Here is a 12,992-nt window from a genome sequence, read left to right as displayed (position 1 = left end):
GTGCCTCGTACTGGCGATGTTCATACTAATCCACAATATTCAGTAAATCTCAGTTGGAAGAGAGAAGAAAAGCTGAATTTCCTGTTTTCATGACAATCAAATATTAGTTGCTAGATGCCCAATTTCAGTGACAACAGCCTTCTCATCCCACTCCCCTTCTATAATTCTGAGGTTTTGGTGTGGAATGACATAAATCAACCAAAATTTGCTTATAAACATGCTTTATTGTACATAGACAGTGGACACTGAGAATGACAAAGTAAACAGAATTTTGAACAGGTAAAGAGAAAACAAAGAATTAAGGTATCCTGTGGAACAGTGCAAGACAGGAGTGCCCCACCCACAGTGTTATCTACAATAGGTACTCGGGAAAAGACCCCAAGGAGTCAGACCACGAATGAATGACCAACATAATTCTATGATCAAACTCTCTCCAGCCAAGTGTCTCAACAATCAAGTTTTATTTAAATCATTCTCTCATGTCTTCCTTCAGTCATGATGAAATAGTGAGAATAGCATAAGGAACAGGAGGCAATGCATTGGTCACCCTCCTTGGAGAAGCTGGTGGGATGGGTCTGCGTTAGTCCTTACTGGGGGTGCTATTTTCCTGCATAGTCTTCTTTATCCAGTCAACATAGTTCTTTACGTGTGTGTAGAGCCCGTAGGTCCCACACTGGGGCCCCCAGGACACCAGGCCAGCTGCATAGAATTTGGTCTTGTCATTGGGATCCTGCACAGCAAAGGCCCCACCACTGTCCCCTTTACAGCTGTCCATGCCCCTCTCTCCTCCAGCACAGATCATGTTAGGAGTGAAAACATAGGCCCCTGCATCTGCCCTGGGATTTTCCACTTTCACTTCTTTGCACTTTGTTAAAGAAGCTACAGGTAATCTTGCTGCCTTGAGGCGAACAGCGCGATCTCTCTTCTCTGTTCGGCCCCAGCCTGAGATCAGTCCCAGGTCCCCATCCATGAGGTTGTATTCGGAAGAGGTGCCTGGTAGGCAGATGGGGGAGATGGTGGGTCCCATTTTCACTGGGTCTTTCAGCTGCACCAGCGCGATATCATTATCAAAATTTGTTCGTGCTTCTGGGACTTCCAGCATTTTCCATCCCGGATGAATAAACACACGCTCAGGAGTGAGCATCTGGGATTTTGCCAGCCGTGAGGTCTGCACTGAGGTGGACCCAACATACATTGTTGGTTCCTGGTTTCCCTCCACGACATGAGCAGCCGTCAACACCCAGTACTCATCAATGAGAGCTCCACCAGCCCATGGGTTGGTAAAGAACACTTGCCAGGGGAAGTTTTTAATATCTGCATCGGATCCTCCAATTATCCTCTGTTTTTCTGCAAAGGGTTCACTGGGGACTCCACAGACTAGGAATGAATAAAATAACATGGGGAAGGAGCAAGAAATGATGCTGGCTTCCTGCAAATCCTCCAAGCACTCAAATAATCTTACCTGCTAGGTTGCAGGGTCCCCTAGTACAAAATAGCCAACCGCCAACCCTGTCTGGTCAACAATCTCAATACCTGACTCACTCCAGACTTCCCTAAACATCCCACTTTGCTGATGTCACAAGCAGGCTCGTGGGAGAGCGGAGTTAAACGCAGGCAGTGTATGAATCACTGAGCCCAGATGCACTAGTGCCTCACACTATCCACAGTGTGACTCACAGCTCCACTGAAGGCAAGGGTCCCCCTTGCACCTCCTGACGTGGCACGTGAGGCAGTGCACAACCAAGAGCCAGTGCTAGAAACCCTGTTCTCGCACAGATGGTGGAGGAGGCAAGCTTTCTGCCTTCTTCAGATGCCCAGATCAAACTTTAATCACCTTCTTTACTAGGTTCCTAGTTGCACCTGAGTCCCTCCGAGTAACCCACAGGTCAGCCTAGGAAGTAGAGAGGGGTCCCTTCTTTGGCCTTGACCTCTCACTCCCAGTGACCAGCACCATTGCCCAGTATAACTGAATTCAAGTGACGCTGCTTACCTAAATCCCTTACTAGACAGCCTGGACGGACTCCAAGTTAAGCACAATGGGCTGTGGACTTAGTCCTAGGCTCAAAGCCTGCCCAGGACTGGCGAACACTTGCTAACTCTGTGAACTTGCACCCCACCCACTCACCTGTCAAATAAGACCAATGACACCGAGCTCACAGGGCTGTTACAAGGACGCGAATGAGACAATAAACGCAAAAAATCAGCTTGGTCTTTAGCTCTCGGTAACACCCAGGATGGTTATTATCCTACTGGATTAGCCCCAGCCTTCTGCTACCCAACTCTGATCCTTCCTCGTTCCTTTAATTCCTCTGTATCTTGCTGCCGTATAAACCTTTAATATAATGACTAGGCTATTTAACTAGTCTTGTTTCTGAGTGTTGATTCCTCACTCTCAGCTTTCAGGCCCTGTTTTTAGCAGTTCTGTATCTTCTTGCTGTATCTACAATACCAGACACCAACTGTCGCTGGCTGATGCTTCTATTTCCTTCCAGTTGGCCTGGCTTCACTGTGGCTGAGGGGGTTCCCTATGGCCCTGGCAGCCCACGGCACAGGGCTACTGCCACCTCACTGAGCTGGACTCTGGCAGATCACTGTTCGGTCCTTTCCCAAGAGGATCACAGGTGACTCCCATTCACCTGTGGCTATCATCTCTCCCCAAGCCTCAGACTTCCTTACCTGGAACACATTTCGGCAGCTCTGTGCCCAGCACCTCGTTCACCCAGCTCCCGTTACCAGCACAGCGATACTCCCCTGGAATAGCATGGGGAACACGGGCCGCACTCAACACCACATCTTCCCTCCTCCATTCCCCTCCCCCAACACTCTGCCTCATTCCTTCAGAGCCTCAGCTCCTCTGGGATTCGAGTAGGAAATCAGATTAAATCAGCCAGAAAAAAGTATCTTCCTCCAAACAATCCCTCAGGCCTCTAGCCTGCCAGGGAAGACAAATGGAACATCTCCAAAGCAGAAGGAAAGAGGGCCTTGGGGAAAGTAGGGAAATAAAATAGAAAGCAATGCAGAGAACCTGTAATGTCTCATCCAGCCCTTCATCTAGCATGACCAAACCTCTGCATCAAGAAAGCCAGTCAGTGAAGCTCAGTGGCTTGAAGCTGGAGGCATTGCTCCTGTGGGTTTTTCATAAAATAATTGGTCAAAAGGTGGGTAATCCCATGAAATGGATGCTGCAGGGGAATTCCTGTTTACAGCTGTGAAACTGAGTTGGTGACCTCTATGATTCCCAGTGAATGAGGCTACCCAGAACGTGCCCTGCCCCATATGGAAACTGTATCCTTGGACGAAGCCAAGTGGATGAACAACGTCTGTCCTATCGCCTTCATTTGCCTCCAAACTCTCTCCGACACAGACCAATTACACTCTTCACCCTCCAACACCTTCTCACTCTTTCTCTCTCTCTTCTCCGTCAGAAGAAACCTACCACCTCCTTCATTTTCCATGTAGTAATACGGCTCCTCACAAGTGTAGCGGGTGACCGAACCAAACACAGTGCTCCGCGGGTCTTCGACTTTCCCATTCTTAATGGGTTCCGGAATGCCACAGTCCACAGCTATCAGACGAAGCAAGGAGAGTGATGGTCAGGACAGCCACCTCCACACAAGAGTCATGGGGCCAGTTTCATCCTCACTGCTCCCCTACCCCAAATCCACAGACACACTTGGGATGAAGCTCCCCAGTCCAGACTCTCTGTGGCCATCCTCCCCAAATGGCATCACTCAGCTCCCTGCCCCACTGAGATACCAATTCAGATGGCCCCACAAAAGCCATAGGGAAGAGCCTTGTTCTCAGTGACTGGCGAAGGCCACAGTGGAAGCAACAAATGCCCCAACATGGGGCTATTCACTCGACGTATCTCTTTTTTTTTTTTTTTTTTTTTTTTTTTTTGAGACGGAGTTTCGCTGTTGTTACCCAGACTGGAGTGCAATGGCGCGATCTCTGCTCACCGCAACCTCCATCTCCTGGGTTCAAGCAATTCTCCTGTCTCAGCCTCCCGAGTAGCTGGGATTACAGGCGCGCACCACCAGGCCCAGCTAATTTTTGTATTTTTAGTATAGACGGGGTTTCACCTTGTTGACCAGGATGCTCTCGATCTCTTGACCTCGTGATCCACCCGCCTCGGCCTCCCAAAGTGCTGGGATTATACGCATGAGCCACTGTGCCCGGTGACTCGACCTATCTCACAGCCCCTTTCTTGGAAAGAAACCTACCAGTCTAGTTGGCCTGGGACCAGATCCGGGGCTGGGACTAGAAAAGCCTCCGTGACTGGCTTCCCTTCAAAAACTCAACCCACTCTCTCACATGCCTAAGAGGAAACCATGCATTTGAATTTTGATGTGTTGATCTTTCCATTCTCTCTGAGAGAAAAAGAAAGACTTCCACTTTGTAGAGACACGTACGTTGACATTTCAGTTTGGAATTACTCCACTTTCCATTGCTTTGACAAGTCGAATGGTAAGATGTTGCACCAACACGTCCCTGGAGAATAATAAACATCAACAGTAATTTATGAATAGAAATATGGGAAACCAACATCAAAACTGGAATTGATCTCTGGCTTGGGATCAATGAGGAGTCCTCACCACAAGAAGCTTGGGAACATCTTAGCAGACTGACCCAAAGAACCCAGGAGATGAGGCTGACGGACAGCTTTGCCCCATATGAAAACAGTATGTGTCAGCTCCCCTTCCCCAGGAAGACTGAGGGAAGAGAGAGAATGCCAAGCTGGCCAGGGAGCTCCATGACTCAGAAGGGAGAACTACAGATCTTAAGCTGTTTTGTGTACAGAAAAGGTGTTACACCTTGATCACACACATGTTAGGTAAACCACTGGACAGTTTCAGTACAAATCCTGATCTGGGGCCAGGGATTGGGGAGAAGCCAAGATGGTACTTTACCTCCACAACTTCAAACCCATCCAGACAGGTTATCTGTACCACATCTCTAAACACATATTTTGCCTTCGCAGGCTCCCAAACAGAATTGGGAGTGTCTTCTTTAGGACAGGGGATTGCTTGAAAGAACAGAAGTTGGGACAGGAAATAAAATTACTAAATAGTTGAGGACTCTCATTCTATTTACATCATTCTCACTTTCTAAAATCGTCCAGTTGTCCTCAATCCTGATGATTAACATTCCAATACAGCAGATGGCATTACCAACTAACCACCCCCAAGCTGTCTGCACTCTCAGGTCTAGTTAAAGGATTACTAGAGGTTGAGGCATTTACAGCAACCATTGACTGGTTTAGATTTTCCTGAGGAAGTGAAGTATCTCAGGATTCTATCAGAACAACAATCTATCCTTTATTATTACTATTGTTGTTGCTTTGTTTTGTTTTAGAGACAAGGTTTTGCTTTGCTGCCCAGACTGGACTCAAACTCCTACTTCCTAGGCTCAAGAGATCCTCCTGCCTCAGCCTCCCCCAATAGCTGAGATCACAGGTGCGTACCTGTGTGCCTGGACCGTCTACCTGCTTTGATCCCACATTGTCTGGGGACATTGGTATCACCAGCCAAAGAGGCACTTCTAGGTTACTCACGATCTCCATGGTAGCGAAGTTTCCAGCCCTTTTCTTGTCCTGTTAGATCAGTTTGGAAGATGATATCAAGAGTATTACTCTTAATTTCAATATTTAGTGGCCCAGGGAACCCGTGACCACAGTAAGGACCAAATTGCTGATCTCCTGCAACAAACTGAACAAAATGATGAAATCAGAAGAGGGAAAGAACTAAAGGAAAGAGGTAAAATGAGGGAAGTGGGGGATAAAAATAAGAGAGGTGTTAAATGTCACATCAAATAAGAAGAAGGAAAATAAGGTGCAGGAGGAAAGATATTGTCTTCAGGCTGGGTGCAGTGGCTCATGCCTATAATCCCAGCACTTGGGGAGGTGGGAGCATTATCTCTGTAAAAAAAAATTAATAATAGGCCGGGTGCGGTGGCTCACACCTATAATCCCAGCACTTTGGGAGGCCGAGGCGGGTGGATCACGAGGTCAAGAGATCGAGACCATCCTGGTCAACATGGTGAAACCCTGTCTCTACTAAAAATACAAAAATTAGCTGGGCATGGTGGTGCGCACCTGTAGTCCCAGTTACTCAGGAGGCTGAGGCAGGAGAATTGCCTGAACCCAGGAGGCGGAGGTTGCAGTGAGCCGAGATCGCGCCATTGCACTCCAGTCTGGGTAACAAGAGTGAAACTCCATCTCAAAAAAAATAAATAAATAAATAATAATATTAGCTTGGTATGGTGATGCACGCCTGTGGTCCTGGCTACTCAGGAGGCTGAAGTGGGAGGCTTGCTTGAGCTCAAGAGGTCAAGGCTACAGTGAGCTGTGATTGCACCACTGCACTCCAGCTTGAGCAACAGAGCAAGACCCTGTCTCAAAAAAAAAAAGAAAGAAAAATTATAGTCTTCAGAGAGAGATCTCTTTGTGTAAGTTGAGGGTGTGGGTATTAATCAACCATCACGCACAACTAAACTGTCAGGGCAGTTTCCCTCCGAGTCAGCTGCTTCCACATCAAAATCTTCTCTCCGTACAGTCACCACCACTTGAAACCCTTCCTCCAGCCGGATCTGGTAATCACACCTTGAGTTCTCTGGATATGGATTGGGATAATTGGGACTTGCAATCTCCCCAATCAGTGCAGTGAATACATCCCCACTGCAATTAACTAAGAGAGAAAAAGAGAAAGGGAGAATCAAATAGAGTCAAGCAGAATTCCTACCCTATTCTATGATTCCTTCTCTCAGAAACTGACAGTCCTCCATTCAAACTAACCTGGGATCCCTGCCCTAACTGGAGGGACCGAGCAATTACACACGCAATACATATCAGTAGAAATGCCCAATGCCTATTAGGTTTCCATCACTTTTCTTAGGATGGAGCTCTTCCTGGTTATAAACAGCCCCCAGTCGACTCATTACAGCCATCTATCTCTCTTCTCCAATTAACTAACTTTATCCTGTAGCCTTATCTTCCTTACTTCTTGTGGCTTCATCTCAGCTATGAGTAACTAAGAATAAATGCCAATATACAGTGATATAATGGACTTTGGGGACTCAGTGTAGGGGGAGGTTGGAAGGGGGTGAGGGATAAAAAACTACACATTGGGTATAGTGTACACTGCTCGGGTAACAGGTGCACTACAATCTCAGAATTGACTAAAGAACTCATCCGGGCCGGGTGCGGTGGCTCAAGCCTGTAATCCCAGCACTTTGGGAGGCTGAGGTGGGTGGATCATGAGGTCAAGAGATCGACACCTTCCTGGTCAACATGGTGAAACCCCGTCTCTACTAAAAGTACAAAAAAAAATTAGCCGGGCATGGTGGCACGTGCCTGTAGTCCCGGCTACTCAGGAGGCTGAGGCAGGAGAATTGTTTGAACTCAGGAAGTGGAGGTTGCGGTGCGCCGAGATCGCACCATTGCACGCCAGCCTGGGTAACAAGAGCAAAACTCCGTCTCAAAAAAAAAAAAAAAAAAAAGAACTCATCCATATAACTACCAGCACCCACAAAACTATTAAAATTTTTAAAAATAATACATACATAAATAAATTTAAAAATTAAGAAAAAAGAATAAGTGCCAAATGAAGGCTGGGCCTAATCGAAGTTGGAAGGGTGGACAAAGCCCTTTCTGCGGTCTCAGCGGTTCCAAATCCCAGGGAACATGCAGCACTCTTGATGCCAAGCTCACCTCCACAATTCTTCATGTCATCATGAAGGAAGTATTCCGGGGGGCAGGAGCAGAAGTAACCACCAATGAAGTTGTTGCAGAAGTGGCTACAAGGGACATCTGCAAAATCTGTGCATTCATTTATGTCTACAAAGAGTAGAGAAAGGCGGAGGTCAAGAACAAACACCAAGAAGGGAGAATGAGGTGAAACCCAAAACCATAAGGGTAGAAAAAGTAGGAAAGGCCTATTGCTTAAAGATCCCTCAAGGGATCACATTCCAGGCTGGTCTTATTCGATATTACTCTCTTGACATATAATTCCAGAGTTGAGTCCTACCCCAGGCTGGAGTGCAGTGGTGTGATCTCATCTCACTGCAACCTCCACCTCCCAGGTTCAAGCAAGCCTCATGCCTCCACCTCCCAAGGAGCTGGGAACATAAGCACATGCCACCGTGCCGGGTTAACTTTTTGTATTTTTGGTAGAGACAGGGTTTCACCATGTTGGCCAGGCTGGTCTTGAACTCTTGGCCTCAAGTAATCCACCAGCCTCAGCTTCCCAAAGTGCTGGGATTGCAGGCATGAGCCACCATGCCCAGCCTAGGGAGCAGTGCCAGAGATCCTTGACTTTTCTCATGTACAGAGCGTTTTAGCTCCAGGGACCACACTCTACAAGGTAAACATCATGACGATACCTTCTGCAGGGAGGAATCAGTATATTCATTCATATTGCTTTATACGATGTTGGTACTTCTATCAAATCTAAACAATCGTTTGGCTTTATGAGATGTCCTAGCTTCACCGTAACCTGGAGATACAGAAGTACCCAGAATTTGCAGGCTTGAATGCCACATATTGAATGGGTTTAAATACCACATATTCCTTGTGTAATTCTTGGCAAGTTATTAACTTTCCTAGTCCTTATTTTCTTTATTTTTATATGGAAGAAATAATACCTACCTTGAAGGGTTGAAGGGAAGATTATGTTAAAATAGGGGGAAAAATCCCTGATATACACCGTTTATAGTGGCTCTCAGTAAATTACTGTTTATTATGTGTGTTATTACCATTGTCATCATCACCACTAAGATATGATCATGCATTTGAATTTCACAAAAGTGATTTATGGAGGGACCCAGGCCAAGTTAACACTTTTTATAAGAGTTATGAACAGAATCCTCATTCGATGTGTTGCTCAGTAGATTTCTCACGTTCTAATCTTTTAGCTGGGTCAATAAGGCACATGCAGAAGGGTGAGCCTTACCTGTGGCAACATAGTATGCAGCAAACCCCGTAAAACGCTCTTCATTGGAAAAGTCTGACCTAAAGATCACCTGGAGTTTGTTGTATGGGACTTGGAACTCTTCCACAATTGGAGAGTGGGGATTGCTACTGGTCCTCTGTCCACAGAGCCTCCCTTCTTCAATGCCTCCTGACATTATCTAAGAGAAGAATCAAAAAGAAAAATCTAGGAAAGGGTAATATTTTGCTATGGAGACAAGGGAAAGGACAGAGAGAGTAGAACATTTTTGCCCCAAGGACTATCTGACTCCAGTTCACTGAGTGCCTGTGGCACTCCCTCCCACAACCTTATTCCACTACCTTAGCCCTAGTCTTCCATCTCGATGCTTAATGTTTATAACATACCTGCACTGAGTCATATGCACAGTTCTCTGACAACTCTATGTCCAGATGGGTGAAGTAGAGGTGAATCCCATGCCCTTCAGGAACTTCTATGTCCCAAGATTTCTCTACCTCATTGGGGTATCCCTGAGGATAGTTAGGGGACAGGATCTCCCCATACATGGTAGGCTCAGCATAAACCCATGCCAAAAGGGAAAACAGAACAATGCACCTGAAAAAAAACGGGGGCATAGATTGGCAGGTGACCCAAGCACCAGTAGCATAGGACAGAATACTCCATTTGTCAGAGGCAAAAGAAACGGGGAAGAAGAGACCCAGTCAATAGGCTATGGGGAGAATCTTATGTCGGAAAAAAGAAAAGACCCAGGTCAAACCAAAACCCAGGCTTCAAATAGGACCCTGAGACGACAGGGTCTCACTCTGTCATCCAGGCTGGAGTGCAATGGTGCAATCTCGGCTCACTGCAGCGTCAACCTCCCGGACTCAGGTGATTCTACCACCTCAGCCTTTTGAGTAGCTAGGACCACAGTCAACACCCACCACACCCGGCTAATTTTTTTTTTTTTTTTTTTTTGAGAGACAGGGTCTCTTTATGTTGCCCAGCCTGGTCTCAAAGTCCTGAACTCAAGCAATCCTCCTGCCTCAGCCTCCCAAAGTGCTGGGATTGCCTGGCCCATGAGCCCTTTTCTTGAGAAGATAAAGGAAATGAAGCCTGTGTAATTTCTAGAGACCCCTGATCACTTACCACATCTCTGGCGATTTGTCCAGCCTGGTGAGCTACCTGTCTCTTGGTCCTGGCTTTCTGCACCTCTGGACTTTGGAGCCTAAGGGGCGGCAGGCCTGGCTGTATTTGTCTGACAAACACAGGCACCTTCTTTGGTGGTGCAGCGTCACCTGGGGCTCAGTGTCACCTTCATAGGGATAACACACAGGTTAAACAGAGCTATATCACCAACATCATTGCATGGCACTAGGCCCCTCACACCCTCCCTAGTCCAAGTTGAACTGACTTTCTAGACTATAACTAAAATTGTATCCTTCCCTCGCTACTTTTCTGGACTTTCTCCTAATTTTTCTCCAAAGAAATTGAGTACTTTCTCCCAGTATTCCTCTTCCTCTGTTGTCCTCCACCAGCCCTACCCCTACAGTATCAGTCTCTCTCCTGCCCTCAAGAACAATGTTCCCACTTCCACCCAGGTTTCAGGAGTCTTAGTGCATCGTGACCATCCATCTAGGACAGCCCCTCTTCTTCAACCATGATTCCTTACAGCCCCTCTTCTTTGACCATGATCCCTTACAGCCCCTCTTCTTTAACCATGATCCCTTACAGCCCCTCTTCTTTGACCACGATCCCTTAAAGCCCCTCTTCTAACCATGATCCCTTACAGCCCCTCTTCTTTCACCATGATCCCTTACAGCCCCTCTTCTTTCACCATGATTCCTTACAGCCCCTCTTCTTTCACCATGATCCCTTACAGCCCCTCTTCTTTAACCCTGCCTCCTCAAGCAGCCCTGTCTGCTGTTTATCCTTGCATGCATCTCTGCTGATGCTCCCAATGCCCAGGGATGGAGGCAGAAACTTCTTTCACTAGGGGAAGGCAAGGACCTTGGGACAAGTGGTCTGAGAAGGAAGTGCTGCCCCGTTAAGACAGGGTTGCATGGGGAAGGAGAAAAGGGACAGCCAAATGACAAGGAACATAAAAACTTCCTACATTCATTTTCCAGAATTTGTTTGTGGTTTGTTTCCCCCCTCCCCATTACTGAAAATTCAAGCTGATAGAGTCTTGCTAAAATTGTTTTAACCCTGAAAATAGTAGTAGGTAAGAGCATGAAGTAGGGGTGGATGGGGTGAGCCTAAGAGAAATAGGCTGTCTATATTCTGCCTTTTTTAATGCTGCCTTTGACAGCCCTCTATCATTGCCCCAAGCTCTCCTACGTGAAGTTTTCTGCCTTTCTTTTTTCCTCCATCAAAGCTCTGCTCTTTGTTTGTAAGGATTTTACCTTCAGAAGCTGGTAGGAGCAAGTGGGTCAGTCCTCTCTCTCCTGCCAGTGGGCATGCTGGGCAACCCCTCCGGGTCCCCAAGGACAGCAGCACAGGGCCTTGATGCTCCCTCTGCAGGAATCTCCAGCCGGCCTCCCTGTCCCGGTTGTGTTCATAAGATTCCCTACCCAAGTGTGCATGTCTGAAATTCCCTGATCTAAACAGAGGGGGCTGGGAGACCATGACACAGGGAAAGAATAACTCAGCCTTGATCTTGGAGCTCCCTCTGCTTTTGAAAAAAGAGCAGCGTCCTCCTCCCAGGCCTGAGAGGCCTCTATCCGGGCTCCAGGGGTGAAAGGAGGAATGGGGAATTTCACTGATTGCTTAATGCTTTTTTTCAGCCAAAGGGTGTGTTTCTGAGTTTTCGGGGAAGTCAGGTGATTTGTGGGAAAAGGCGGGGATTGATACTAGGGGGAAAAAACCAAACCCAGAAAGTCCAACCCTCCAACTGTGAATTGGTGGGAAAGTAGTTATCAGAAATGCAAGTCATCCCTGCTTTAAAGCAAATGTCATGGTTGATAATGACTTACACATAGACTCAAGCTGGTATGGTGTGAGGCTTCATCTTCATAACATCCCTTCCAAACAGCAAAAAACCCCCAACCAAGCCCCCTTTCAGACCCAACCCAGAGTCCCTCATCCATAACCCTTGGGGCCAGCTGTGTTTTGAAATTGTATAGATTTTTTTAAGGCTATGTAGTCCAATATTAGGTAATACCTCCTCCTCCCCCTCCCTTTAGGGACCGGGATAACCCCCTATTGACAAACAGTAAGATTTCTGCAGCTAAACACACTGACCTTATAGTAAGCGGATAACTAAAAATTACAGATTACATAAGTTCAGGTTAGGTTTTGCTGCCAAACTGAGTTTTAGTGCCAAACTTGGAAACAAACAAACAAAAAACAATAGCCAGGTGTTGTGGCACACACCTGTAGTCCCAGCTACTCAGGAGGCTGAGGCAAGAGGATCACTTTTGCCCGGGAGATGGAGGCTGCAGAGGGCACCACTGCACTCCAGCCTGGGCAACAGAATGAGGTCCCATTCCAAAAAAAAAAAAAAAGAGAGAGAGAGAGAGAAAGAGACTTTGTCTTCAGAGTTCTTTGGAGTTTAGAATTGCAGACAAGGGGCTGAGGGGCAGTGCCACTCCACAGAGCCTTCCCTGATCTCAGGTCCCCTTTATGCTCCTTTAGTTGGCTCAGCACTGGGCCTGGAGTCAGAAGACAGGCTCGTGTTCCAGCTCTGCTCCTCAGCAGCAGTGAGGCCTTAGTCTCATCCCCTAACTTCCTAGTTTATTTTTTTTTACCTGGCTCACTATTGACAGATCTAGTTTCTTCAAATATAAAACAGAAATCATATCAGTTCTGCCTAGTGTACATGGCTGTCATGTGGACCTAATGAAACAATTAGAGTGAACAAGCTTTGCACACTATGGTACCTAATAAATGTACATGTTGGGCCAGATGCAGTGGTTCACGCTTATAATCCCAGCACTTCAGGAGGCCAAGGCGGGCTGATCACGAGGTCAAGAGATCGAGACCATCCTGGCCAACATGGTGAAATCCCGTCTCTACTACAAATACAAAAAGTAGCTGGGCGTGGTGGCATGCGCCTGTAGTCCCAGC

At 47.0% G+C, this 12,992-nt stretch overlaps 1 protein-coding gene across 1 annotated transcript; it reads right to left on the bottom strand.

The window, feature by feature from the left end:
- Positions 1-204: 204 nt before the first annotated feature.
- Positions 205-11,505, bottom strand: C1S (complement C1s). The gene is made up of 12 exons (XM_002752275.7): positions 11,330-11,505; positions 10,074-10,239; positions 9,332-9,539; positions 8,949-9,126; positions 7,709-7,834; positions 6,487-6,686; positions 5,555-5,708; positions 4,911-5,026; positions 4,413-4,491; positions 3,437-3,565; positions 2,677-2,751; positions 205-1,377 (listed from the first exon to the last, which is right to left on the bottom strand). Exons 2-12 carry the CDS (start codon positions 10,076-10,078, stop codon positions 581-583), a joined length of 2,067 nt encoding a protein of 688 aa, XP_002752321.3. The 5' UTR covers positions 10,079-10,239; positions 11,330-11,505; the 3' UTR covers positions 205-580.
- Between the last annotated feature and the right edge of the window lie 1,487 nt (positions 11,506-12,992).

This window comes from Callithrix jacchus, chromosome 9, assembly GCF_049354715.1.
Source record: "Callithrix jacchus isolate 240 chromosome 9, calJac240_pri, whole genome shotgun sequence".
Classification (NCBI taxonomy): Eukaryota; Metazoa; Chordata; class Mammalia; order Primates; family Cebidae; genus Callithrix; species Callithrix jacchus.
Note: the sequence above shows the minus strand (reverse complement) of the source record. Positions and strands in the feature narration are given on the sequence as shown.

Coding starts and splice junctions, on each gene's coding strand:
- C1S (XM_002752275.7), bottom strand. Junction 3,566..4,412: donor TTCCAAACTGAAATGTCAAC/GTACGTGTCTCT, acceptor TTCGTCTGATAG/CTGTGGACTGTGGCATTCCG. Junction 1,378..2,676: donor GCTGCCGAAATGTGTTCCAG/GTAAGGAAGTCT, acceptor ATTCATTCCTAG/TCTGTGGAGTCCCCAGTGAA.